The 24,662-nt window shown below is 45.9% G+C and overlaps 2 protein-coding genes across 13 annotated transcripts in view; one reads left to right on the forward strand and one right to left on the reverse strand.

The window, feature by feature from the left end:
• Positions 1 to 6,363, forward strand: part of LOC119956855 (neogenin-like) — a 224,733-nt gene extending 218,370 nt beyond the window's left edge. For 3 of the 5 annotated variants that reach the window (XM_038784362.1, XM_038784363.1, XM_038784364.1), the window contains exons 25-28: positions 636 to 785; positions 2,035 to 2,292; positions 2,738 to 2,874; positions 4,710 to 6,363. In XM_038784362.1, coding sequence (XP_038640290.1) covers positions 636 to 785; positions 2,035 to 2,292; positions 2,738 to 2,874; positions 4,710 to 4,793 — 629 coding nt within the window. In that variant the 3' untranslated portion in view covers positions 4,794 to 6,363. The remainder of the gene's footprint in view (positions 1 to 635; positions 786 to 2,034; positions 2,293 to 2,737; positions 2,875 to 4,709) is intronic. The other 2 variants (XM_038784366.1, XM_038784367.1) reach the window with 1 other exon arrangement.
• Positions 6,364 to 7,158: 795 nt separating this feature from the next.
• The window catches only part of bbs4 (Bardet-Biedl syndrome 4), a 52,763-nt gene continuing 35,259 nt past the window's right edge, over positions 7,159 to 24,662 (reverse strand). For all 8 annotated transcript variants that reach the window (XM_038784370.1, XM_038784368.1, XM_038784374.1 and 5 more), the window contains 7 exons: positions 23,468 to 23,536; positions 22,880 to 23,032; positions 20,449 to 20,620; positions 18,936 to 19,005; positions 16,482 to 16,626; positions 13,010 to 13,220; positions 7,159 to 9,893 (listed from right to left, as the gene is read on the reverse strand). In XM_038784370.1, the coding sequence (XP_038640298.1) occupies positions 9,787 to 9,893; positions 13,010 to 13,220; positions 16,482 to 16,626; positions 18,936 to 19,005; positions 20,449 to 20,620; positions 22,880 to 23,032; positions 23,468 to 23,536 (927 nt within the window). In that variant the 3' untranslated portion in view covers positions 7,159 to 9,786. The remainder of the gene's footprint in view (positions 9,894 to 13,009; positions 13,221 to 16,481; positions 16,627 to 18,935; positions 19,006 to 20,448; positions 20,621 to 22,879; positions 23,033 to 23,467; positions 23,537 to 24,662) is intronic.

Raw genomic sequence — 24,662 nt, forward strand, 5'->3', positions numbered from 1 at the left:
CTCTGTGAGCAAACCCCTCGCTTGGCGAGTCAAAGCCCTACAATAGATATTTCAGTACTTAATGGGCACCTTTTTGTGCAGGTCCAAAGCACATTTCAACAAAGTACTTTTGAAGCATGGTCACTACTTTAATGTGGGAAATGCACAATTTGAACACAGCAAGATCCCGGAAACAGCAATGTGCTCATAGCCAGAAAATCTGTTTTGGGTATTTGAAAGGCATTGGCTCTGCTTGCCTTCAAAATGGTGTCACCCCATGATACCTGTGCATGACTAGTTCTTTCAGTACGCACTTCCTTCAAATTGTTTTTCTAAATGAGGTGCCTTGTCATAGAATGAGGCCTGTATAGTACCTCCAAGCTGGCTGCCTGCCCCCAGCCACCTGCACAGCTTGGCAGGGGCCCTGATACCAGTGGATCCTCCATGTCCATCTGAGAGCAGACCCAACCTCCGTTTAATTTCACACCTGGAAGGTGGGGGCCTGAGGCGTGGTACCTCGGGGTTCTTCGTTAGTTCAGCTTCCTGAGAGGGTTCTGAATGTGATTCATGTGTCTGGGTACAGGGGGTAGGGTAACTCGGGGTCACTGTAGTTGGTTCTGTGTGTGAAGTGCTCTCTATGTTATATTCATTCACAGCTGTGATTAGTGCCCATCCCATCCATTCACTCGACAATCCTCATCACCATCACCACTGTGACGGGCCTTCACCCCCAGCTCGCAGCTACTTTCGCCATCAGATCAGCAGCCGCCCGCTTGACTCCGCAGTAGAAAGGGCCAATTCTGCAGGTGAGATCTCAACCCAGGTGCCTCGGAACCACAAGAGGGGAGGTGTATCTGCTGCCTTTAGCTTTATTCCTAGGTTATAACTTCCTCTGTGTGTGGGGCAGCACCCTCATGTCCACTACACGTTGGGTTCATTCTCAGGGAAGTGACTCTCTGATCAACATTTCAATCCTCAATCCCTGAAAATATTGTGTTGGTTTTGAACTTCTCAATCTCAGCCCGACTTGGGGTTGTGTTTCCTAAACCTCCAGCAGTTATATTCGGATGAACGGTAATAGTGAGGTTGGAAATAACAGGGTATTTATCTTGGACAGGATCTTGGGACCAGAAAGAGCAAAAACATCATTTATAAATTTTGGGTGAAGCTACAGAGGTTGGGAAAGAGTGAATGTAAAACAGAGTCCTGGGTAACAAATTGATGTATGGTCTGATTGTACCTCCAGGATGATTCACTTGTTTGCAAGAGCTGAGCTAAAGGTAATATTCAAAGAATGAGGCAGATTAAGAGATAATTTAACAATTAGCTAAAAGTTTGGATCTTTTCTCTATCAGCACAGCACAAATTAGCCGGCAATCTATTATTTTTCTAATGTATGGAAGGATGGGACAGGGTAGATAGATGCAGACTGTTTCATGAATTTCAAGGATCAAGGTTGAGGAACTGTAAACCCAATATTAAATGTTTAGATCGGCTGGTAAGCCAAACCTCTTTACACAGAATTATGAGGCTGTGGAACTTAATCACTGGATTGGTGGAAATGCAGAAACAGTTTCGGTATGAAAGGCAGATTGGAGAAGTAAATGAAAGAAATGGGAACAGGGTAGGTTAATGTCATTAGACTATTTGACGGTGTGGATACTATTTTGTGTTGTAACGTTTTGGTATTTCATCGCGCTAATGGTTCTAATTTATGTTTATCGGATGAAACATTGCTCTTGTTTCCCTTTGCTTGCAATGTCATCTGGAGCTACTGAAACCAAATTTAGATACCATACCTCAAATGGCTTTCTTTGTGCTGGACTAACCTCGGGCCATGGTTATCAGAGTTCTTCTACAAATCACAGTTAGGCAAAGAAAATGTCTGTTGACTTGTTCAGTTGTTTAGAAAGACATTGACCTCTTTGCACAGTGAGTCGATTTATATATTTTTTGTTCGACAATAAAGCATCTCCATCTGAGACTGTGGATTGTTTAAATGAAGGTTTGGAGATGCCCTGGAGTGTTGACTGTTTCCCGATGATTCCTCCCCAGAATCTGTACGGAATACACCAAATAGCGACATGTCCCCAGCGCCCAGTTCGCAGGCCCACCCTGTGGAGAACGTGGAGACTGACGTACCTGCAGTTTCCTATTTGCCTGGGTCTCAGGAGGAGGAGTCCAATCGCAATGTCCCAACAGCCCATGTACGTCCATCCCACCCACTGAAAAGCTTTGCTGTGATTACCATTCCTCCAGCCAGCACCAGCTATGAAACAACATCATCCAGCACGCCATTACTGTCTCAGACAGGTGAGTGAGCTGGTACTGACTTGCCGACTGTGCAAAGGGGTGGGGTTCACATTGGGAGGAATCAAACCTTCAGCAGGAATTCTTGCATCTCTCGCTTTGTATATTTGTATCATGGGTGGATGTGAACTTTATCTAATGTTGAAAGTGAGGGGGGTGGGGGGCTTTGACCGTTCTGGAAACCTTTTAAAAATAAATTTAGAGTACCCAATTCATTTTTTTCCAATTAAGGGGCAATTTAGCCTGGCCAATCCACCTAGCCTGCACATCGTTGGGTTGTGGGGGCGAAACTCACGCAGACACGGGGAGAATGTGCAAACTCCACATGGACAGTGACCCAGAGCCGGGATCGAACCTGGGACCTCGGCGCCGTGAGGCTGCAGTGCTAACCACTGCGCCACCGTGCTGCCCAGTTCTGGAAACCTGACCGACCTTGTTTCAATTACAGGAACCAACCCTCAGGTACAATCAGTGAAGACGGCATCAATAGGAACATTGGGGAGGAGCAGATCTCCGATGGCAGTTACTGTACCCAGCGCACCAGAGCTTGCAGAATCCACTAAAATGCTGGAGGATTCGGATAGTGTAAGTTTGAACTGATTTTATTCAAGTGCTGGTTTGTCTTGTACATCTCCTGTGGCAACTTTCCTGGAATGGATCTTGTCTTTCTTTCACACAGCCACTTACTATTCAAATTTCTCAACTTTACCGGTGTCGGGTGAATGTTGCAATATTCATCAGCCTCTGCCTCACCCAGCTAACAGGAGGGGTGAGATCAGCAACAGCCAACAAAAGCTTTTTAAATTGTGATGAAGGTTTTCATATCCCAAACCCCATTTTAAATCTTTTAAAAGAACTCTTCTGTTTTTTTTTTGTTTTCTTTCTCTGTAAATATTGGCTTTGTTTCCTCTGGGTAAGCTCAATTTCTGATCCCCGACATTGTGTGGTCGGTACCTCAGGGAGACAGTGGCATTGTGTCGTGCCACTGGTCTAGTTAGTAATCCAGAGGCCTGGGTCGGTTCTTTGGGGACACGGGTTCAAATACCGGCACGGCAGCTGGTGGAATTTACATTCAATTAATCAAATCTGGAATTGAAACGTAATCTCAGCGATGGTGACCACGAAACCATTGTGGATTGTCGTAAAACCCACCTGGTTCACCAATGTCCTGTCGGGAAGGAAATCTGCCGTCCTTACCCTGTCTGACCTACGTGACTGCAGACACCCAGCAATGTGGTTGACTCTTAACTGTCCCCTGGAACGACCGAGCGAGACGCTCAGTTTAAGGACAATTAGGGATGGGTAACGAATGCTGACCCAGCAGGCGACACCCACATCCCATGAAGGAATAAAGAAAAAAGAGACATTAGAGTTCTGTCTGTCTCCTCTTTACGGCTGTAGCTCACATCTATGGCTCTCAATATATGGCTGGATGGGCCACACGATGGCGCAGTGGTTAGCACTTCAGCCTCACGGCGCTGAGGTCCCAGGTTCGATCCCGGCTCTGGGTCACTGTTTGTGTGAAGTTTGCACATTCTCCCCATATCTGTGTCTAACCCAAAGATGTGCAGAGTAGGTGGATTGGCCACGCTAAATTGCCCCTTAATTGGAAAAAATGAATTGGGTACTCTGGATTTATTTTTTAAAAATATATGGCTGGATGTGAACTAGTGACTAATCTAAGATACAGTCAAATCTCCTCTCATTTTAATCTCCAAATAGATGCAGCCAGGGTTTTGAGGCTTAGATGGGGACCCCCCCCCCCGTTTAATAAGTGAAAGACCCCCACTAAAAATAGAACCGCTCAAGAGACGGTTTCTATCCTGCGGGGAAATCGTAGAAGATCAGCAAGATCTAGTTGAATGGTGTAGCACAGGGGTGGGCAAACTTTTCCGTGCAAGGGCCACATTCAGAAATTCACAATTTTAAAGGGCCGCATAGTAAATTAAGTAAAATAATTATCTCACCCGGTTATGATTCTGGGCGCCTCATATAGAACATAGAACAGTACAGCACAGAACAGGCCCTTCGGCCCTCGATGTTGTGCCGAGCAATGATCAGCCTACTCAAGTCAACGTATCCACCCTATACCAGTAACCCAACAGCCCCCCCAATTAACCTTAAAAAAAGATAAAAAAATTTTTTTAAAAACTTTCTTATTTTTTTATGACTTGGTGGGCCGCATAACGACCTTTGGCGGGCCGTAGTTTGCCCACCCCTGGTGTAGCAGGTTCGAGGGGCAGAGTGGCCGACTCCTGTCGCCTGTTCCTTCTGATATCAGTGGCTCATCGTGAGGAACTGCAGGCTTAGATCCTTATCCCATTGCTCAGTATGTCGAGTTCTTTAAGCAGATCTGTGCCCCTGAAGAAATAGTCTTATTCTGAGGAAATGCTTTGTAAGCTTCCGCCTCTCTTTTGCAGAATTACGGCCCAGACGAGCTGACAGAAGAGATGACGCATCTGACGGGGTTAATGAAGGATCTGAATGTTATCACTACAGCATAGATGCAGTCAGAATACCATCAGTTTCACAAACTGAAAGCAGAGCTGGTCTGCAAGGAGCATGTACAAAAGACACCCAGAGGGTCGGATACAACATAATGTGATGTGTTAAAGTCTCGTGGAAACTGCCTTTGTCACGATTTCAGTCCAGTGGATCCAGACTTGTGGATATCATACAGTCCAGCCAAAGCCATGGAATCTGACGACTCTGAGCTCAGACAGACCTCTGCTGTTTTGGAAATGTACTGGAGGCACCGGTACAGTGTTCGACATTCGATATCGTCTATTTACTGCGTGTTTACGTTTTCTGGTGTTATGAAAAGAATGTTGAATTGTTACTTTGGTATCCAGATGTGACGTTTGACTGCCTCACCATAAGCTGACGTGAGATGCATCAATTAATAATGTGGCCATTTCTTGCTTCCTCTGCATCACCCAGTGCCGTGGCATACAGACTCTACTCTGCATTCTGCTGGTCAAACTGCCAAGTTATCTGCGTTCATCACTGTGATCTTTTTGCAAACTTCAGAATATTCCTGCACGACTTGGCAAGTTAGCTGATTAAAGCACAATTAGGAAGAAGGAACCGACGAGCCAACTCCACAAATAACTCGAGGCTTAGCATGACTCAGAAAGCACATTGATTTAAACAAAATGTGTGCAGCAGTTGACATTTTATATGAAGAATATCTTTACATGTTCGATCGGAAAAATCATTTAGCCATAGGAGAAAAGCTAGGTAAACCCGACCAAACGGGTTCTGATTACAGGTTCTTTATTAACCCCAATCAAAGAAGGTTCCAATTCCACAGCCAGCATTAAACCCCAATGAATGGGTGCCAATCATAGGATCTTCACCGATCGAGTTTATTTCCCAGCCCTCACTGAATCTTGTTGAGTGTGTGCGTTGCGGTTACTGGATCCAGACGGGACCCTGTAAATGGGGATGAGTTTACTGTACATTCAATGGACCCGGTTGGATGGGTGCCAATTACACGATTCTTGGATCAACCCTGTAAATTGGGTTCAGATTAGATTCTCTTTTTAATTAATGTAGTGAGTTCCAATTACCGGAAACTCTTTTTCCTCTTTTTTTTTCACCCTCCCCATAATATCATTGTAATTGCTTCTTACAAGTCTCGGATTTACTTTGTGAATATTGCTTCCCTGTGTACATCACCCATGAATGTTAATATAACTGTTTAAGGAAATTTATTGTAATGAATATAACTGAACAAAGCTATTGTGAAGGTTTAGGAATCTCCCTCCCCGTTGTAGACAGTAAGATCTGTTTTGCACTTTTTTCATCCTTTTACAAAGAACCATTTTCTTATTGGCCTGTTTAAACTTAGGAAAAGCGCTGGTGTATCTGTAGTGTCCTCATTAGCAAAAGCAGCTTTTTGTTTTCTAAGGATGCTGTAGGTCTGTTTATTAATCATGATGTAGAAACAATGCAAACTACTGTAGTTTATGTACAAAGAACTTTGCTAGTAGCATACTCTTGTGGCTTTTTTAAAAATTTCATGTTCTAATGTTATATTGGAATTCCAATACATTTTTTATTCAACCAGGAGTGTGAATGTAGACTTTTATTCATGGTCTACACGGCCTGTGTAATGGAAAATCAAAGCTCCTTTGATGGATTAATATATAATTGCAGCAAGTTATTTGATCCAAAGGTTGTCAGGTTCAACGCCTTTCTGCTGAATTAGCCAATCTTACACAGATGCTTTTGCAAACATCATACCCTAGATTGATAAGAATGAATAAATATATGATTGCCCCTGGATTAACCATACCTGTCAGGGCAGTAAATCACACTGCCTTAGTGCAGACTGAAAGCTCACATATCCTTGAAGCTCTTTCAACATTTCTGGCTGTAATAGAGAAGCCGGGCAAAGCAGCAAATGCCAGCTGCTCACCTGAGCGCATTTGGTTTTCACACTAGACAAGAATAATGCATTCAAATTGAAGTCTGAGACAAACAGGATTATTCAGCCCCGTGTCTCCCAATTCCATTTGGTCCTGGAGTGCAAGTTGAATGCATTTATAAAATTGACAAGACCATGGATTCAACGTTATAATTCCAGCCGTTTGTTCAGAATTACACTTCACAACCGGTTTTTTTTTAAAATGGGGGAGCAGACCATTGAGATTCATGTGTGCTGTTCAGATTAAGGGTACATGTAACACATATGATTGTTGGATGTGTAACAGACATTGATGTGGGCCGGCCTATAATCCATTGCTCTAATGACTTCTGTTTTAAAGACTGTATTGTAGTTGTTAATTGTGCAATGCCTATTTGTAATGGACAGTGAGTGTGCGACAATCTGGCAAGATGGAAACCATGAAGAGAAAAACAACATTAAAGTGCCAACATTTTTAATTTTAGGAACGCTTTCTGCAGAAACATAGACATTATAACAGATTTGCTGTTGCTTCACAATGCCAGACACTATTTTTCAAAGAACATCAGTTTACAGCCAGATAGATGCTCTTATTCAGAATCTAAAATCTTGTCCAACCTCAAACATAAAATTGTAAAGAATGCCTCAAAAATTAAGAAAATAAATTTACTTAAAATCACGAATGCCTGGAATTTCCACAGCATCCCTGCTCAACTCCAAACAGAAGCAAAGCTCGATGCTCTGCAAGGTTTCCAGCGAAGCCACAGTGGAGATCGCAGAATCTCCCAATGGGAATTCTACCCAAAAACGTTTTCCTGGGAATGGAGGCAGTGTGAGGAATACTGCCGACAACATGAGCAGCAATTTACAAGGATTAGGGAAGAGTAATCGGAGTCAACTGTTGTGTGAATCTTTTCACAGGACTTGGTGGTTTTCCTCTGACAATCTAAAGTTCTCATCCATGGGCTCATCATTCCATACCTCTGGAATCTCCTTCAGATCTCCAACTCCCTGAGCCAACCATTTCCCTTCGCTGCCTCAGCCCTAGAATTCCCCCTTAAACCTCTCACTCCTTCAAACCTCCACTTTGATCAAGCTTTGCATCGCCTGTCCCAATGTTGCTCAAGTGTCACATTTTTCTTTTTTTTTAATTTAGAGTACCCAATTTTTTTTTCCCATAAAGGGGCAATTTATCGAGACCAATCCACCTACCCTGCTCATCTTTGTGTTGTGGGGGTGAAATCCACGCAAACACTGGGAGAATGTGCAAACTCCGCACTGACAGTGACCCCCGAGCCGGGATTGAACCTGGGACCTCAGTGCCGTGAGGCAGCAGTGCTAACCACTGGGCCACCGTGCTACCCTGTCACATTTTTCTGATACCAATCCTTTGGAACATTCTATTTCAGACAGACCGATCGGTTTTGCTAAAGCACCGTCCAGCGTCGGGCACATAACGACACGGCCGTGCGGAGGAGATGATCTGGGGCTGGAGGAGAGACAAACGGCCGTTTGTTTCAGTAAAATAAAGGCTTGGGGAGGGGGTGCTGGGTTTGAGAAGTAAATTACAAAAAGCTGTTTCCACTTGTTTGTGGCCTCTTGGTAAATCAATCAAGAGAATGAAGATGTTATGAGTTTTTTCTCCCAATCCAATAATAAGGACATGAGATTCATAACAGTTTTGAAAAGGGAAATGGATAAATAAAAAGGTTCGGGTACAAGGAAGGATTAGAGAGCAGAGACTCAGTGCAGCCTCTTCATGCTGTAACATTGTACAATTCTACTTACAGAAACGCATGTCACCATTGCAGAGCTCTCAAAAGATAATGCCAGATTCCTCCACAATAGCTCTTTCATCACTGAAAATTAACACTCTACAAATACAACTGATCCCAAGATGTGAAAGCAATTACATTACACATTGTGCCATAACTGACCCTTTATCCACAGTGCAGACAAAAGCAATCTCTGTGCACGCAATGGAAACTTGTATCAAAGTGGGCGGATAATACAGCCTTTGTACAAATATGCTTCAGTTTATTGAGATGGTTTTATGGGTCGGTAAACAACAGAACTTCCTCCTTCTACAGCTTTTGTGTATGAATTGTATCAATAGCTACCCAGTTTGTCAGCAAATGTTTGAAAGAAAAGGTACAGCCCCTCTTGACCATCTTGCTTCTCACTCCCAGGTAATCTGTATTTCTGACACCTCCCCCAGGGCTCAGTTCCAGGGTGACAATGCTAATACTTGCCCTGGTAGCGTCCATCTTGTGTGAACCCTGTTCAGTCACCTCTGTTACGCCCCATCCTCTGCTCGGCAGAATTTCCTCTCAGAACTTGCTCATTTCCAATTACTATTGGAATAAACCCAACCCCAGCACAAGGACAAAATGCAGATTCCTCAACTAGTCCTGGCAGAGACCAGCTAACAACGCGCTGACCAAGAATCTGAACTTAAAATCACTTACCCCAGGCACAAGTTGGTCAATCATTGCCCCAGAAATAGCTGTGCTCACCTGCCATAACTACATTGAAAAAGTCCTCAAATTGGCAGAAAATTACTTGTACCAAAATGCTGGGGACAGCAGGATGCCTGGGAGAGGAGGAACCTCCGTAAATCAGGGCAAATGGCCTGAATATTTCAAAGTCTGCTCATCCTTGTTACAACAATGAGGGGCATGTTGAAGTTTGGGAGCTGTGTGTGGGGCGGGGGGAGGGGGGGTGCAGAATGGCCTGGGTGACCCCTCCCCTGGCAAGACAAAGGTTTATGTGACCCTGGGGCAGACACCTCTGGAGATGCCTTAGCTGGGCCCATCCGGGATTGACTCCCTCCTGCGACACTGTTGGAACCAATCTTTCTTTGACAAATTCTGCGTCTTTTTCAGATTTCCAGCATTTGTGCCTTTTGTAAAGCTCAGCCCTGCCGATGGTCTGGATGTTGGAGACACTGCAGCAGCCTTCATTCCAATGGCCTCGTACAGTCTCAGAGACTCAGCCGTGAGCGTTTGGAGTGGTGCTGGTTTTTTAATTGAATTTAATTACCTATTCTAGGGATGTGGCCTGTGGTCACCGATGCTCAGTCCTAACTATCTCAGCTCCTGCTTTCTGTTCAGGTCCTCGGTGTCTGGATCCGCACTCGCCTCTGGTTCCAAGGGTAACGATGGAGGTTTCGGTACTCGGCTTGGAAATCCACCTGCAGTGAAGACAATTCAGTTCGTTCACTGTCAAGGCTCCAGCACTTACATCATATAAACCATGTTTGTTACACAGCCTGGCAAGTTACAGCAGGTAAATCAAACACAGGTTCACATATCCAGGAAGGGGATTTACATTTCAACCACCATGAAAAAGCTTAGACTGCAGAGGAGATCATTCAAGGGAAACGATATGGGAAACACAAGGGTTGTTACAACATACACACACGTATTGGGAATATATATTTAATAGAAAGATTTGGATGTCAAAGAGATATAAGGATTCAAAAGCATAATTTCCTGAAAGTATTAACAGGAGATAGAAAATGCCAACCTTAATTTTGGATTGAATAAATAAGATTTTAAGAGTAATGATAAATTTGTGAAAAGTATTGGTGAAGCCATTATTACAGAGTTGGTCAGACAATTGATTTTCTGATTCAGACCAGGAATAGGTTTCCATCCCCTCAGGTCTGCTCTGCCATTTGACCAGATATTGGTGTTCTTCCACCTCCACATCTTCATGCAGTGAGACCTCAGGAGGTCCTTGTAGGTGAATAAACGCGAGTATATTGTAGTCATAGAAAATGGCCACTATGGGAGCGTGTACACACACGTTCAGTCCCCGTCGGCACTACCAGAACGCTGGTCACCCCATCCAGGACGCCGTTTACATTGTCCGATAACGCGCCCCAGCTGGGCAGGCCTCCACCCACTAGCAGGAAGCTCACAAGTGCCATGGGGAGGTTGATTATGGTATCCATGTGGGACTCGTGAGGACTCATATCATTAACATTTAGAAATGTGTCGATCTCTGCCTTGAATACTCTCAGTGACTTGGTTTCCGTAGCCTCTGGGGTGAAGAATTGCAAAGATCACCACCTTCTGAATGAAAGAGGTTCCTCCTCACCTCAGTCCTACAGCCCGCCCCTGATTCTGCCCCCTGCTTCTGGGCCCTCAGAAGGGAAACATCCTTTCTGCATCTACCAGTAAAGCCCTGTAATAATTTGTAGGTTTCAATGAGATCACCTCTCATTCTTCTAAACTCTACAGAATTCAGGTGTGGCCTCACCAAGGTTCTGTACAATTGCAGCAATAATCTTCCACTCATCTACTCAAATCCTCCTGCAACAAGATACCATTTGCCTTCCTAATTGCTTGCTGCATTTCCACAGGAGCTTTCGTGACTCATGAACAAGTCACCCAGGTCCCTTTGGACACCAACACTTCTCAATCTCACCATTTAAGAAACCCTCTGCATTTCTGTTTTTCTTACCAAAGTGAACAACTTCACATTTTTCCACCTTATATTCCATTTGTCATTCTTGTCACACATGTGGAGAAGGTGTCAAGAAGGCATACGGCATGCTTGCCTCCATTGGCCGGGGCATTGAGTATAAAAATTGGCAAGTCAATGTTGCAGCTGTATAGAACCTTAGTTAGGCCACACTTGGAGTATGGTGTTCAGTTTTGGTCACCACACTACCAGAAGGATATGGAGGCTTTAGAGAGAGTGCAGAAGAGATTTACCAGGATGTTGCCTGGTATGGAGGGCATTAGCTATGAGGAGAGGTTGAATAAACCCGGTTTGTTCTCACTGGAATGACGGAGGTTGAGGGGCAACCTGATAGAGGTCTACAAAAATATGAGGGGCATAGAAAGAGTGGATAGTTTCCCAGGGTAGAGGGGTCAAAGGTTTAAGTTGCAAGAGGCAAGGTTTAGGGGAGATGTACGAGGCAAGTTTTTTTTACACAGAGGATAGTGGGTGCCTGGAACTCGCTGCCGGAGGAGGTGGTGGAAGCAGGGACATAGTGACGTTTAAGGGGCATCTTGACAAATACACGAATATGATGGAAATAGAGGGATATTGTCCCTGGAAGTGTAGAAGATTTTAGTTTAGACGGGCAACATGGTCAGCGCAGGCTTGGAGGGCCGAAGGGCCTGTTCCTGTGCTGTACTTTTCTTTGTTCTTTGCCCACTAACTAAGCCTGTCTAAATTCCCTTGAGGTCTCTTTGCATCCTCCTCACAACTTGATTTCCCACCTAGCGTCAGAGACTAATTTGTAAATATTACATTGGTCCCCATCTCCAAATCATTGGTATAGATTGTGAACAGCTGCTAGCCCAGCACTGATCCTTGTGGTATCCCACTAGTAACAGCCTGGCAATGTATGAATGACCCATTTATACCTAGTCTGTTTTCTGTCCATGAATCAATTTTCAATCTATGTCAGTATATACCCCAAATCTCATCTGTCCAAAGTTTGTTCATTACCCTCCGTAGAACCATAGAATTCCCAAAGGGTAGGAGACCATTCTGCCCATCGAGTCTGCACTAACCCTCTGAAAGAGCACCGTAAAAAGGCCCACTCCCTGTAACCCCAGCTAACCTGCACATCTTTGGACACTAAGGGGCATAACCTGCATACCTTTGGACTGTAGGAAACCGGAGCACCTGGAGGAAACCCACACAGACACGAGACTGTGCAAACTCCACGCAGTCACCCTAACCCTACCGTGCAGAGGACTGAGATAGCAATTCCCCGCTGTTCACATGTCGATTTGTTTTAAATTTAGAGTAACCAATTCTTTCTTTCCAATTAAGGAGCAAATCAGCGTGGCAAAATCACCTAGCCTGCACATCTTTGGGTTGTGGGGGTGAGACCCACGCAGACCCGGGGAGAATGTGCAAACTCCACACGGACAGTGACCCAGAGCCTGGGATTGAACCCGGGTCCTCAGCAGCGTGAGGCAGCAGCGCTAACCCACTGCACCACCGTAGCTGTCCTTGCTGTTCATCGCACAAACATTTATACGTAAATGCATAAAATTACACTCAGGAAACCCTTCATTATTTTTTAATTATCAGAACTAAAAGATACAAATATCTAAGACCTCTCTATTAAAGGGCAGTGATTATTTTCTCCAGATGCAGCAAACGTTGCTACTTTTGCAGTATTGATCGCTTGGAAGTCAGAGTTCAATAAGCTGCTTCTTACCTGCAGAAAGCTGCATGGCACTACCAGAACGCTGGTCACCCCATCCAGGATGCCGTTTACATTGTCCGATAACACGCCCCAGCTGGGCAGGCCTCCACCCACTAGCTGCTTCTTACCTGCAGAAAGCTGCATGGTCTTGCTGTACCCTGCGGCTGAGGACATAGCCTGGCCCAGAGCCTTGTTGGAGCCTAGGGGCTGCTGGTTTGCGCTGGATTTACCAGATGCTGCTGGCCGCTCTCTCAATTTGGAGTCCTTTGTTGGTTTTGTCCAGACCAAATTCTCACCAACCTGAAGAGCAGCTCCAATCTTCTGAGCCATGTCTACCAGCTGGAAGCAGCAGAGAGAAGGCGTTAATTACTCACTTTAGTCTTCGCTCGCACTGTCTGACCTAGAACATTTAGCACTGGATCATGAGAATCGTTTAATAGAATTGAAGGAAAGTCACGAGGAATGATATTCAAGTTCCTGATGTGTGCACCTGGGAGGGTTGAAGCCTCTAAATGGAAGCACAAGGTTGATAAAATTACCTTTATATGCTTTGAAACATAACACTCTAAATGAAAACCAGCCTGTCAGTTGTCGTTATAGAGGAATACAGTAAAGTCAATCAATAGAACAATAACCTTTTAACTGACATTCATAGATCTCAAGCGGTAGTGACTTAGGGATACTGGGTCTACCAGAGAGTTGAGATCATAACAGAACTGCAGAATGTAATGCACTATACCAGGGACTTGGGTGACTGTGAGCAGTTTGCACATTCTCCCCGTGTCTGCATGGGTTTATTTTGGATGCCCCGGTTCCCTCCCACAGCCTAAAGATATAGAGGTTAGGTAGATTGGCCTTGATCAAGGGTCCTTAGTGTCGGGCAGCACGGTGGCGTAGTCGGTTAGCCCTGCTGCCTCACGCGCTGAGGTCCCAGGTTCAATCCTGGCTCTGGGTCTCTGTCCGTGTGGAGTTTGCACATTCCCCGCGTGTTTGCGTGGGTTTCGTCCCCACAACCCAAAGATGTGCAGGGTAGGTGGATTGGTCACAATAAATTGAGGGGCAAATTAATTGGAAAAAATGAATTGGGTACTCTAAATTTGTTTTTTTTTAATGGTCCTGAAGTGCCCAAAGGTTAGGTTGGATTATGGAGATAGGGCGGGAGAATGGACCAGGAAAAGGACAGTACAGACCTGATGGGCAAAATGGCCTCCTTCTGCACTGTAGGGATACTATGATGACCTACAAGGAAGGGAATTGCATTTATTTTTGCATCTTATCAAATCTCTAGGCAAACCTGAAAGTGAATTTGCACACCACAGATCTCGTGAACAGCAATGAGATTAACGTTTAGTTAATCTAGTCTCGTTGGCGCTGTTTGAGGGTAAATCATTAGCCAGCACACCTGGAGAACACACAGACCTTTTCAAATAAAGAACAAAGAACAAAGAAAAGTACAACACAAGAACAGGCCCTTCAGCCCTCCAATGGTCGTGCTGACCATGCTGCCCGTCTAAACTAAAATCTTCTACACTTCCTGAATCCGTATCCCTCTATTCCCATCCTTTTCATGTATTTGTCAAGATGCCCCTAAACGTCACTATCGCCCCTGTTTCCACCACCTCCTCCGGCAGCGAGTTCCAGGCACCCACTACCCTCTGCGTAAAAAAAACTTGCCTTGTACATCTCCTCTAAACCTTGCCCCTCGCACCTTAAACCTATGCCCCCTAGTAATTGACCCCTCTACCCTGGGGAAAAGCCTCTGACTATCCACTCTGTCTATGCCCCTCATAATTTTGTAGACCTCTATCAGATCGCTCCTCAGCCTCCGTCGTTCCAGTGAGAACAAACCAAATTTATTCAACCGCTCTTCATAGCTAATGCCCTCCATACCAGGCAACATCCTGGTAAATCTCTTCTGCACCCTCTCTAAAGCCTCCACATCCTTTTGGTAGTGTGGCGACCAGAATTGGACACTATACTCCAAGTGTGGCCTAACTAAGGTTCTATACAGCTGCAACATGACTTGCCAATTTTTATACTCAATGCCCCGGCCAATGAAGGCAAGAATGCCGTATGCCTTCTTGACACCTTCTCCACCTGTGTTGCCCCTTTCAGTGACCTGTGGACCTGTACACCAAGATCTCTCTGACTGTCAATACTCTTGAGGGTTCTACCATTCACTGTATATTCCCTACCTGCATTAGACCTTCCAAAATGCATTACCTCACATTTGTCCGGATTAAACTCCATCTGCCATCTCTCCGCCCAAGTCTCCAAACGATCTAAATCCTGCTGTATCCTCTGACAGTCCTCATCGCTATCCACTATTCCACCACCCTTTGTGTCGTCTGCAAACTTACTAATCAGACCAGTTACATTTTCCTCCAAATCATTTATATAGACTACGAACAGCAAAGGTCCCCGCACTGATCCCTGCGGAACACCACTAGTCACAGCCCTCCAATTAGAAAAGCACCCTTCCATTGCTACTCTCTGCCTTCTATGACCTTGCCAGTTCTGTATCCACCTTGCCAGCTAACCCCTGATCCCGTTTGACTTCACCTTTTGTACCAGTCTGGCATGAGGGACCTTGTCAAATGCCTTACTGAAGTCCATATAGACAACATCCACAGCCCTACCTGCATCAATCATCTTTGCGACCTCTTCGAAAAACTCTTATCAAGTTAGTGAGACACGACCTCCCCTTTACAAAACCATGCTGCCTCTCACTAATATGTCCATTTGCTTCCAAATGGGAGTAGATCCTGTCTCGAAGAATTCTCTCCAATAATTTCCCTACCACTGACGTAAGGCTCACCGGCCTGTAGTTCCCTGGATTATCCTTGCTACCCTTCTTAAACAAAGGAACAACATTGGCTATTCTCCAGTCCTCCGGGACATCACCTGAAGACAGTGAGGATCCAAAGATTTCTGTCAAGGCCTCAGCAATTTCCTCTCTAGCCTCCTTCAGTATTCTGGGGTAGATCCCATCCGGCCCTGGGAACTTATCTACCGTAATATTTTTCTACCTTAATATTTATCTCCCTTAATATTTTTACCTTAATATCCTTAATACCTCAATATCACCACAGGATTTGTTAATGTCTACCTGAATACAGAGCCTCAGTTTAACATCTTAGCCAAAACTCTGCAGCTCCAATAAGAACAGGGACAGTGAGTGCCATTCAACCCCGAGAGCTTTACCTCACCTCAATCTAACCACTCCTACTCCATAATCCTCGGCGCCCTTACTAAAATAATCTTCATGTAATATCATTTTTCAGATACAAACTGCAACAGGAACACTCACAATGTGAAGTTTTTAAGTTGTATTAAGCACAGGCGAAGGGTCAAGAGCCCCGAGGGTTGAACAGTAGGTTTGGATTGAGAGAGTAGGGCAGGCATTGCAGCAAAGTGGGGAACAATGATAGATAATAAGTGTGGAATTTAAAATCCTGCGTATGGTGTCAGAGATGAAACACTGAATGATAACATTTTGTGATCGGAGAGTTGAGATGGAGTCTTGGATTCAAGACTACTTGATTTGCAACAGGCTGGCAGCAGTTAGGACATTGGGATAATGAGATGCCGTGGAAGTACCTCTGGATCGAACTCCAGCACATCACTGCTGGCCTTGAGTTTCGACACCTTCTTCTCCATCTCCTGGTATTGGTTCAGAGCTCCCTTCCTGTCCCCTTGGTTGTACAGTAAAATGGAATAGTTTAAGTTCACCAGTGGGTTTAACCTGCAGAGGAGAGAGAGGTTGGATATTCTCAGTAAAAGATGATCACGGCGGACAGTGCACTTCATCCGGCGGGAGGCAATAAACCTGTTTCCTAACGGCAGGAGAATCTTGGAATTTTGTTCTGCTGATTTTCAAAGCGGGTTGAGTTTCCCGATGAAAATCGCTTATTATCACAAGTAAGCTTCAAATGAAGTTACTGTGAAAAGCCCCTAGTCGCCACATTCCGGCGCCTGTTCGGGGAGGCTGGTACCAGAATTGAACCCGTGCTGCTGGCCTGCCTTGGTCTGCTTTAAAAGCCAGTGATTTAGCCCAGTGTGCTAAACCAGCCCCGTGAACTACGTCAGAATCTTTATTTGCATCAGTATCTCACCCATACATAGAAATATAGAAAAAGCAGGAGGAGGCCATTTGGCCCTTCGAGCCTGCTCCCCCATTCATTGAGCATGGCTTTTAATCAAGTTCAATACCCTGATCCCGCCTTCTCCCCCATATCCCTTTACCTCCGAGAACTATATCCAACTCCTTCTTGAAATTACATAGGGCGGCACGGTGGCGCAGTGGGTTAGCACTGCGGCCTCACGGCGCTGAGGTCCCAGGTTCGATCACGGCTCTGGGTCACTGTCCGTGTGGAGTTTGCACATTCTCCCCGTGTTTGCGGGGTTTCGCCCCCACAACCCAAAGATGTGCAGGGTAGGTGGATTGGCCACGCTAAATTGCCCCTTAATTGGAAAAAAAAAATTGGGTACTCTAAATTTATTTTAAAAATAAATAAATGTTGCTTTCTCCTTCTTGGGGACCTCGCAGTACTTCACTCAAGTACCGTTAACAAATGGCTCTCATCCAGATGAGGAGGAGGAGGTCCCATTGCTGGTTGGCACAGGGCCATGAGGAACAGGGGACTCAGAGGCTGACAAACAGGGTCCACTGCAAGAGCAAGCACTGGCCTGACCATGGATGTGTACCCGGTTTGTGTTTAACGAGAGATGAGTGAAAGGCAATGCCAGAGACGCCATGTGTCCTGGGGTGTGGTTGTTCACATCGGCAAGCTTCCTCTGCGGCCACAAGGACTCTGGAAGCTAGTGAAGGCCTCCTGGCCTGAGCTGAGTGAATGATTCTCCATGTGCCCTTTAAACATGGCACCAAGACTGTTGGCCCCATGGGGTGAGCAAGACTCTCTGCCTACCAGACGGTTCGCCAAGCTCCTCGCTGAGCCGAAAGCTGAGGATCAGGGAGTTCGCCCGCCTACTGTCCAGTGGGAATCATGTAATTATATTTACTTTTTGTAAGTAGAGAGACCAAAACTGTACACAATACCCCAGGTGAGGTCTGTACAGCTGTGACAACTCTGGCTTACTTTTATATTCAATTCCCCTTGTAATAAACACCAACATTCCATTTGCCATCGACCTGGCTGTGTGTAAGTGACATACACTCCTGTTCCTGTCAGTGTTGATACACTGATTCCACTGAGCTCAGTGATGTTAGCCACATATTCAAGGTTGTACAGTTCCAACCTGTGGGTGTGAAGCAGGGACCCGCTCTCTCTAGTGGAGTGAGGACACGGTCGGGTTCAGCTATGCTGCTCTGCCTGGTTTAACAGTCTGTCAATACTCATAGGGGGAAAAGCCACTTGGAGTGTGGTCCTGGAGGGCAGTTGATACCTTTGAAACCTGTTCCCTAGTATGAGAGCCCTCACGAGACAAGGGGAAAAGATTAGTTGAGAAAAAACGCTCCACGTGACTGAGAAATAAAGCAGATCGCAAGCTTCACGTTCTGGTGCGTCAGCAGCAGTATAAGTGGGAAAGTCATTAAAGCAACATTCATTACAATCTGTGAAAAAAATGATAAAGCACAATATCAGAACACAGGCTAGTCTGTTGGTCAGAAAAAGGTGCCCTAACCACAGACTGGAACAGGATCATGCAAAATAGTCTGCATTGTTGCAACACAAAAGAGAGAATAGAGACTATATCGAGTAAAAATAAAGATTCTTAAATTATCAGAAAGGCCACACCATGGAACAAAATGGAAGCTTTGTCTTCATCAGTTTGGTGGAGGAAGATGTCACAACAGATCTACCAATTGTTACTGAATCTTCATCACGCCTTCGGGAAGGAGATCTGCCATCAATACCTGGTCTGACCTACATGTGACTCCAGACCCACAGCAATGAGAGTTCACTGCCGAGCGAGACACTCAGTTCAAGGACAATGCGGGAGGGCAATATGCTGACCCCCCCAGTGACACTCACATCCCATGAAGGAATAAAGAAAACACAATGAATCCACACTTGGCCCAATAATACTCACTGCTCCAAACTCACAGCTCGCTCGTAGGCTCTCTTTGCATTGTCAGGATCTGCCAGGTTCGTTAGTGTCACTGGAACAGCAAGAAGTGAATTTTACACAATCACAACACTCACAGGGAGATCCTATTTCATCAACAACTCTCTTCACGGGTTCACCCCACACAAGCTCAGACCTCCTCAGCCCTCTGCCCAGTCCCAAATCTTTTGTTCCTCGATCTCTGACCTTTTGTAAATCGCTCCACCGTCAGGAGTCAGAGATGCCAGTTCCCTGGCTGGATTAAACCCCTCCCTCAGACTTCACAAGCCTGAGCACAAACTGCCAATCTGTCCGTACACCTGGAGGTTTTACTCTTCAATCCTCCACACAATTGCATCACATTTTAATTCCTCCATGAAATGCCTTTGAATATTTTTCTTTGTCAAAGGTGCTGTTTAATTCCAATACTTATTGGAATTTTAAGCAAGAAATTACAAATCGAGTGGGGTACTGGAGGGTGGCATGTGGCGCAGTGGTTAGCACTGTGGCTTCACAGCGCCAGGGTCCCAGTTTCAATTCCCCACTGGGTCACTGACTGTGCAGAGTCTGCATGTTCTCCCAGTGTCTGCGTAGGTTTCCTCCGGATGCTCCGGTTTCCTCCCACAGTCCAAAGATGTGCAGGTTAGGTGGATTGGCCATGCTAAATTGCCCTTAGTGTCCAAAAAAAAGTTAGGAGGGGTTATTAGATTACGGAGATAGGGTGGAGGTGTGGGCTTAAGTGGGTCGGTGAAGACTTGTTGGGCTGAATGGCCTCCTTCTGTACTGTATGTTCTATGTATCTAGACAGATACATGAATGGGCAGGGAGCAGAGGGATGCAGATCCTTAGAAAATAGGCGACAGTTTTAGATAGAGGATCTGGATCGGCGCAGGCTTAGAGGGCCGAAGGGCCTGTTCCTGTGCTGTAATTTTTCTTTGTTCTTTATCACGCTTGTGTCCCCAGGGTGTGAGGGTTCAGCATTTCTCCAGGGTGTGACAGATTATTGCTGCTGTGTAGCTCCCCGATGAGAATGGGGGCATTTGGTAAATTTATCTGCTGCTGCTTCCCAAATGGGGATCCTGAGGGGCAACGGTTCAAGCAGCAGTCTCTGAAAGCTTTGCTGATCTTGGATGGGTCGGTATGCTAGAGAGTGTCACATGACCCTGGCTTAGGGCAAAAATGAATAAATCGAACATGGGTTCTGCCCTGAACGGTTACCCAGCAAACCTATGAAGGAAGTGGAGTATGAGAACAGGACTGAACTTGGGCATGATGTGATGACCTGTCACTGTCTCAGCTCTTACTGACACGGGGGTAGGTACTGGGTAAGGTCCACCAAGGAATCAGCATTTCCAGGAGAGATGGTGAGGGATGGCTGTGCTGAGAGGAGCATCCGTATCGGTGACTCCTGCACTGGATGGAGGTGTGAGTGTTGGGAAGGGCCAGTGGTTCCATTAATCAAATGCTGTCGCTTCACTGAGGCAGACTCCGCACTCACCAGCCAACAGCATGTACAACTCGCCCATCCTCGGCTGTATGTTGATGGCAGCGCTCAGGAAGTGGAATGCTGACGCATGTTGCTGCATTGTCAGGTGCACCAATCCCAGGTTATAGAGAATCTTCCAATCAAAGGGAGCCAGGTAGTTAGCTCGCTTCAAACAACTGATAGCCTGGAGCAAAATAAACAGCACAACAGCCATTCACTAACCGAGATTAAGGAGTTGCTTTAATGTTTAAATCATCATTTATGACCAAAAGGTATCTGAAGATACATAAATAAATGAGTGAAATGATGCTGGATGAAGCGAGGTCAGAGTGCTGGGTTGGGACTGACAATGACCGACAATCCAATTCTGACCAATGGAAAGCGTTATCCCTCAACATCTTTCTTTTTAATTCATTTTTTACAGGATGTGGGTGTTGTTGGCTAGGCCAGCATTTATTGCCCGTCCTGAATTGCCGTGGAGAAGGTGGTGGTGAGCTGCCTTCTTGAACTGCTACAAACCCTGCGGGTGTAGCTACATCCACTGTGCTGTGAGGGAGGGAGTTCCACGATGTTGCCCAGTGACACTGAAGGAACGGCCGATATATTTCCAAGTCAGGGTGGTGAGTGACTTGGAGAGGAACCTCCAGGTGGTGGGGTTCCCAGGTATCTGCTGCTCTTGTCCCTCTAGATGGTAGTGGTCGTGGGTTTGGAAGGTGCTGCCTGAGGAGCCTTGGTGAGTTGCTGCAGTGCATCTTGTAGATGGTACACACGGCTGCCACTGTGTGTCGGTGGTGGAGGGAGAGAATGTTTGTGGAGGGGGGAGCAATCAAGCGGGGCTGCTTTGTCCTGGATGGTGTTGAGCTTCTTGAGTGTTGTTGGAGCTGCGCTCATCCAGGCAAGTGGAGAGTATTCCATCACATTCCTGACTTGTGCCTTGTAGATGGTGGACAGGCTTTGGGAGGGTCAGGAGGTGAGTCATGCGCTACAGGATTCCCAGCCTCTGACCTGCTCTGGTAGCCACAGTATTAATGTGGCTGGGTCCAGTTCAGTTTCTGATCAATGGTAACCCCCAGGATGTTGATAGTGGGGGATTCAGTGATGGTAATGGTATTGAATGTCAAGGGGTGATGTTGGAGATGGTCAATGTCTGACACTTCTGAGGCACAAATGTAACTTGTCACTTGTCAGCCCAAGCCTGGATATTGTCCAGGTCTTGCTGCATTTGGACATAGCATGCTTCAGTGACTAAGGAATTGTGAATGGTGCTGAACATTGTGCAATCATCAGTGAACATCCCCACATCTGATCTTCTGTTGGAAGGAGGGTCATGTATGAAGCAGCTGAAGATGATTGGGCAGCATGGTAGCATTGTGGATAGCACAACTGCTTCACAGCTCCAGGGTCCCAGGTTCGATTCCGGCTTGGGTCACTATCTGTGCAGAGTCTGCACATCCTCCCCGTGTGTGCGTGGGCTTCCTCCGGGTGCTCCGGTTTCCTCCCACAGTCCAAAGATGTGCAGGTTAGGTGGATTGGCCATGATAAATTGCCCTTAGTGTCCAAAATTGCCCTTAGTGTTGTGTGGGGTTACTGGGTTATGGGGATAGGGTGGAGGTGTTGACCTTGGGTATGGTGCTCTTTCCAAGAGCCGGTGCAGACTCGATGGGCCGAATGGCCTCCTTCTGCACTGTAAATTCTATGATAGGACAACAGTTCGACACAACATCGTGGGCCGAAGGGCCTGTTCTGTGCTGTATTTTTCTATGTTCTATCGGACACTACCCGGAAGAACTCCTGCAGTGATGTCCTAGAGTTGAGATGATTGACCTCCAACCACCACAACCATCTTCCTTTGTGTCGGGTACGACTCCAACGAGCGGAGAGTTTGCCCCGGATTCCCATTGACTCCAGTTTTGCTAGGGCTCCTGATTGACTGAATGTCAGCTGTTTCCGGAAGGGTAAGACAGGTTGGATTTGGTCTTTGATGAAGGCAACTGTGTAATTTAGCCGCCCAGGTAGTCGGACACACAGTAGGTCCTTTGCTCTGAGGAAGCTGCCATTGTAGAGGGGTTGATGGCAGTACGCTGGGTACCAAGAGCCCTCTGTACTGAGTTCCTACTCTGCTGACATGAACAGATTTCAATCGGCAAGGTACGCTTCATGCTGATTGGCAGTGGGTAGAGAGGATAACTGGAGCCTGTGCGCTGCAGAAAACGTGCTGGGTACATGAGCGGATCTGAGCGGTTCAACAGCCTGTTCTGATCCAATCAAGGGACAGAGAGGACAGATTATGGCCTATCTACAGGACCACCATCACAGCAAGCTTAGGTAGCAACATTCGGGCTCCCACTCACAGACTTATTATCACAAAACCAAACCCTATTGGTTATGAGAGCAGCACAGTAACTGGTTGGGACTTTGCACAGAAGCTCCTCGTTGTACTCACTGCTACATATTTCTTCTTTCCAAAGAAGCACATTCCAATATTGTTCCACAGGGGCGGGCTCTCGGGTACAGCATGTGCTGCTATTCTGTACTTACTCAGAGCAACATCAAAGTCACTGTGAGTCTGCATCATACTGCCTGCAGCCAGTATAGCCTGAGCAAAAACAAAAACAGCAATAAATACACCTCATTAAATAATGAGAATCTAACACCATCGCTTACTATACATTCCAGCCTTAAATATCACAAGCAAACAGGAAACAATCACCTTGAAGTGTTTAATTGAGAGCAAATCTGTAATGTTACGAGACCCTGGGCGAGTGCACGGTCAATTCCAGTCCCACAGACCCCGCGGTCCCAACATAAGTGAATTCACCAATAATTTGAATACAGCTCTCAGATCTTTGACCCCGGATGCTGAACAATCCTTGCCTTGCTGAATAAGCATGTTTTCTGATTTAGTATAGGATATTTGAACACTAACCAATCATGATAATATGGTTAAGCAAACACACCTTTTGAATAATTAAATTAGAAGTTATTAAATGCTTGAACCGTAGCTTCTACCCAAACAGGTTAGAGTCCGTACCTTGTAATTGTTGGGGTTATAGGTGAGTGCGTTTCCGAGATGTTCAAAGGCTTTCTGATACATTCCAAGCTGTAAACACATGGCATTGTTAGTTGCCACTTTGTACAGAAAGTGTTAATTATATAATGTATAAAAACAGAAAATGTGATAATGTCAATAACAGTGTCCAGCTGACAACAGAAACAGCAGAGAGACGACTGAAATCATCAGAACAAAACATTCTCCATTTCAGATCAGGGGTTTTCCAGCAGGGCAAAATCGCATCCACAGTGCGGAGTCACACACAGTGTGTACACACTGGAAGAGGACACAGTGTGCTCTGTGTAAACACATTGGAAGAGGACACAGTGTGCACTCTGTAAACACACTGGGAGAGGACACAGTGTGCTCTGTGTAAACACACTGGGAGAGGGCACAGTGTGCTCTGTGTGAACACACTGGGAGAGGACACAGTGTGCACTGTGTAAACACACTGGGAGAGGGCACACACAGTGTGCACTGTGTAAACACACTGGAAGAGGACACAGTGTGCTCTGTGTAAACACACTGAAGAGGACACTGTGCACTGTGTAAACACACTGGAAGAGGAAACACACAGTGTGCACTGTGTAAACACACTGGAAGAGGACACAGTGTGCTCTGTGTAAACACACTGGCAGAGGGCACATTGTGCACTGTGTAAACACACTGGAAGAGGAAACACACAGTGTGCTCTGTGTAAACACACTGGCAGAGGGCACATTGTGCACTGTGTAAACACACTGGGAGAGGACACAGTGTGCTCTGTGTAAACACACTGGAAGAGGACACAGTGTGCACTGTGTAAACACACTGGGAGAGGGCACACACAGTGTGCTCTGTGTAAACACACTGGAAGAGGACACAGTGTGCTCTGTGTAAACACACTGGCAGAGGGCACAGTGTGCACTGTGTAAACACACTGGGAGAGGACACAGTGTGCACTGTGTAAACACACTGGGAGAGGACACAGTGTGCTCTGTGTGAACACACTGGGAGAGGACACACACAGTGTGCACTGTGTGAACACACTGGGAGAGGACACAGTGTGCACTGTGTAAACACACTGGGAGAGGACACACACAGTGTGCACTGTGTAAACACACTGGGAGAGGACACAGTGTGCACTGTGTGAACACACTGGGAGAGGACACAGTGTGCACTGTGTAAACACACT

The sequence above is a fragment of the Scyliorhinus canicula genome, chromosome 24 (assembly GCF_902713615.1).
Source record: "Scyliorhinus canicula chromosome 24, sScyCan1.1, whole genome shotgun sequence".
Classification (NCBI taxonomy): Eukaryota; Metazoa; Chordata; class Chondrichthyes; order Carcharhiniformes; family Scyliorhinidae; genus Scyliorhinus; species Scyliorhinus canicula.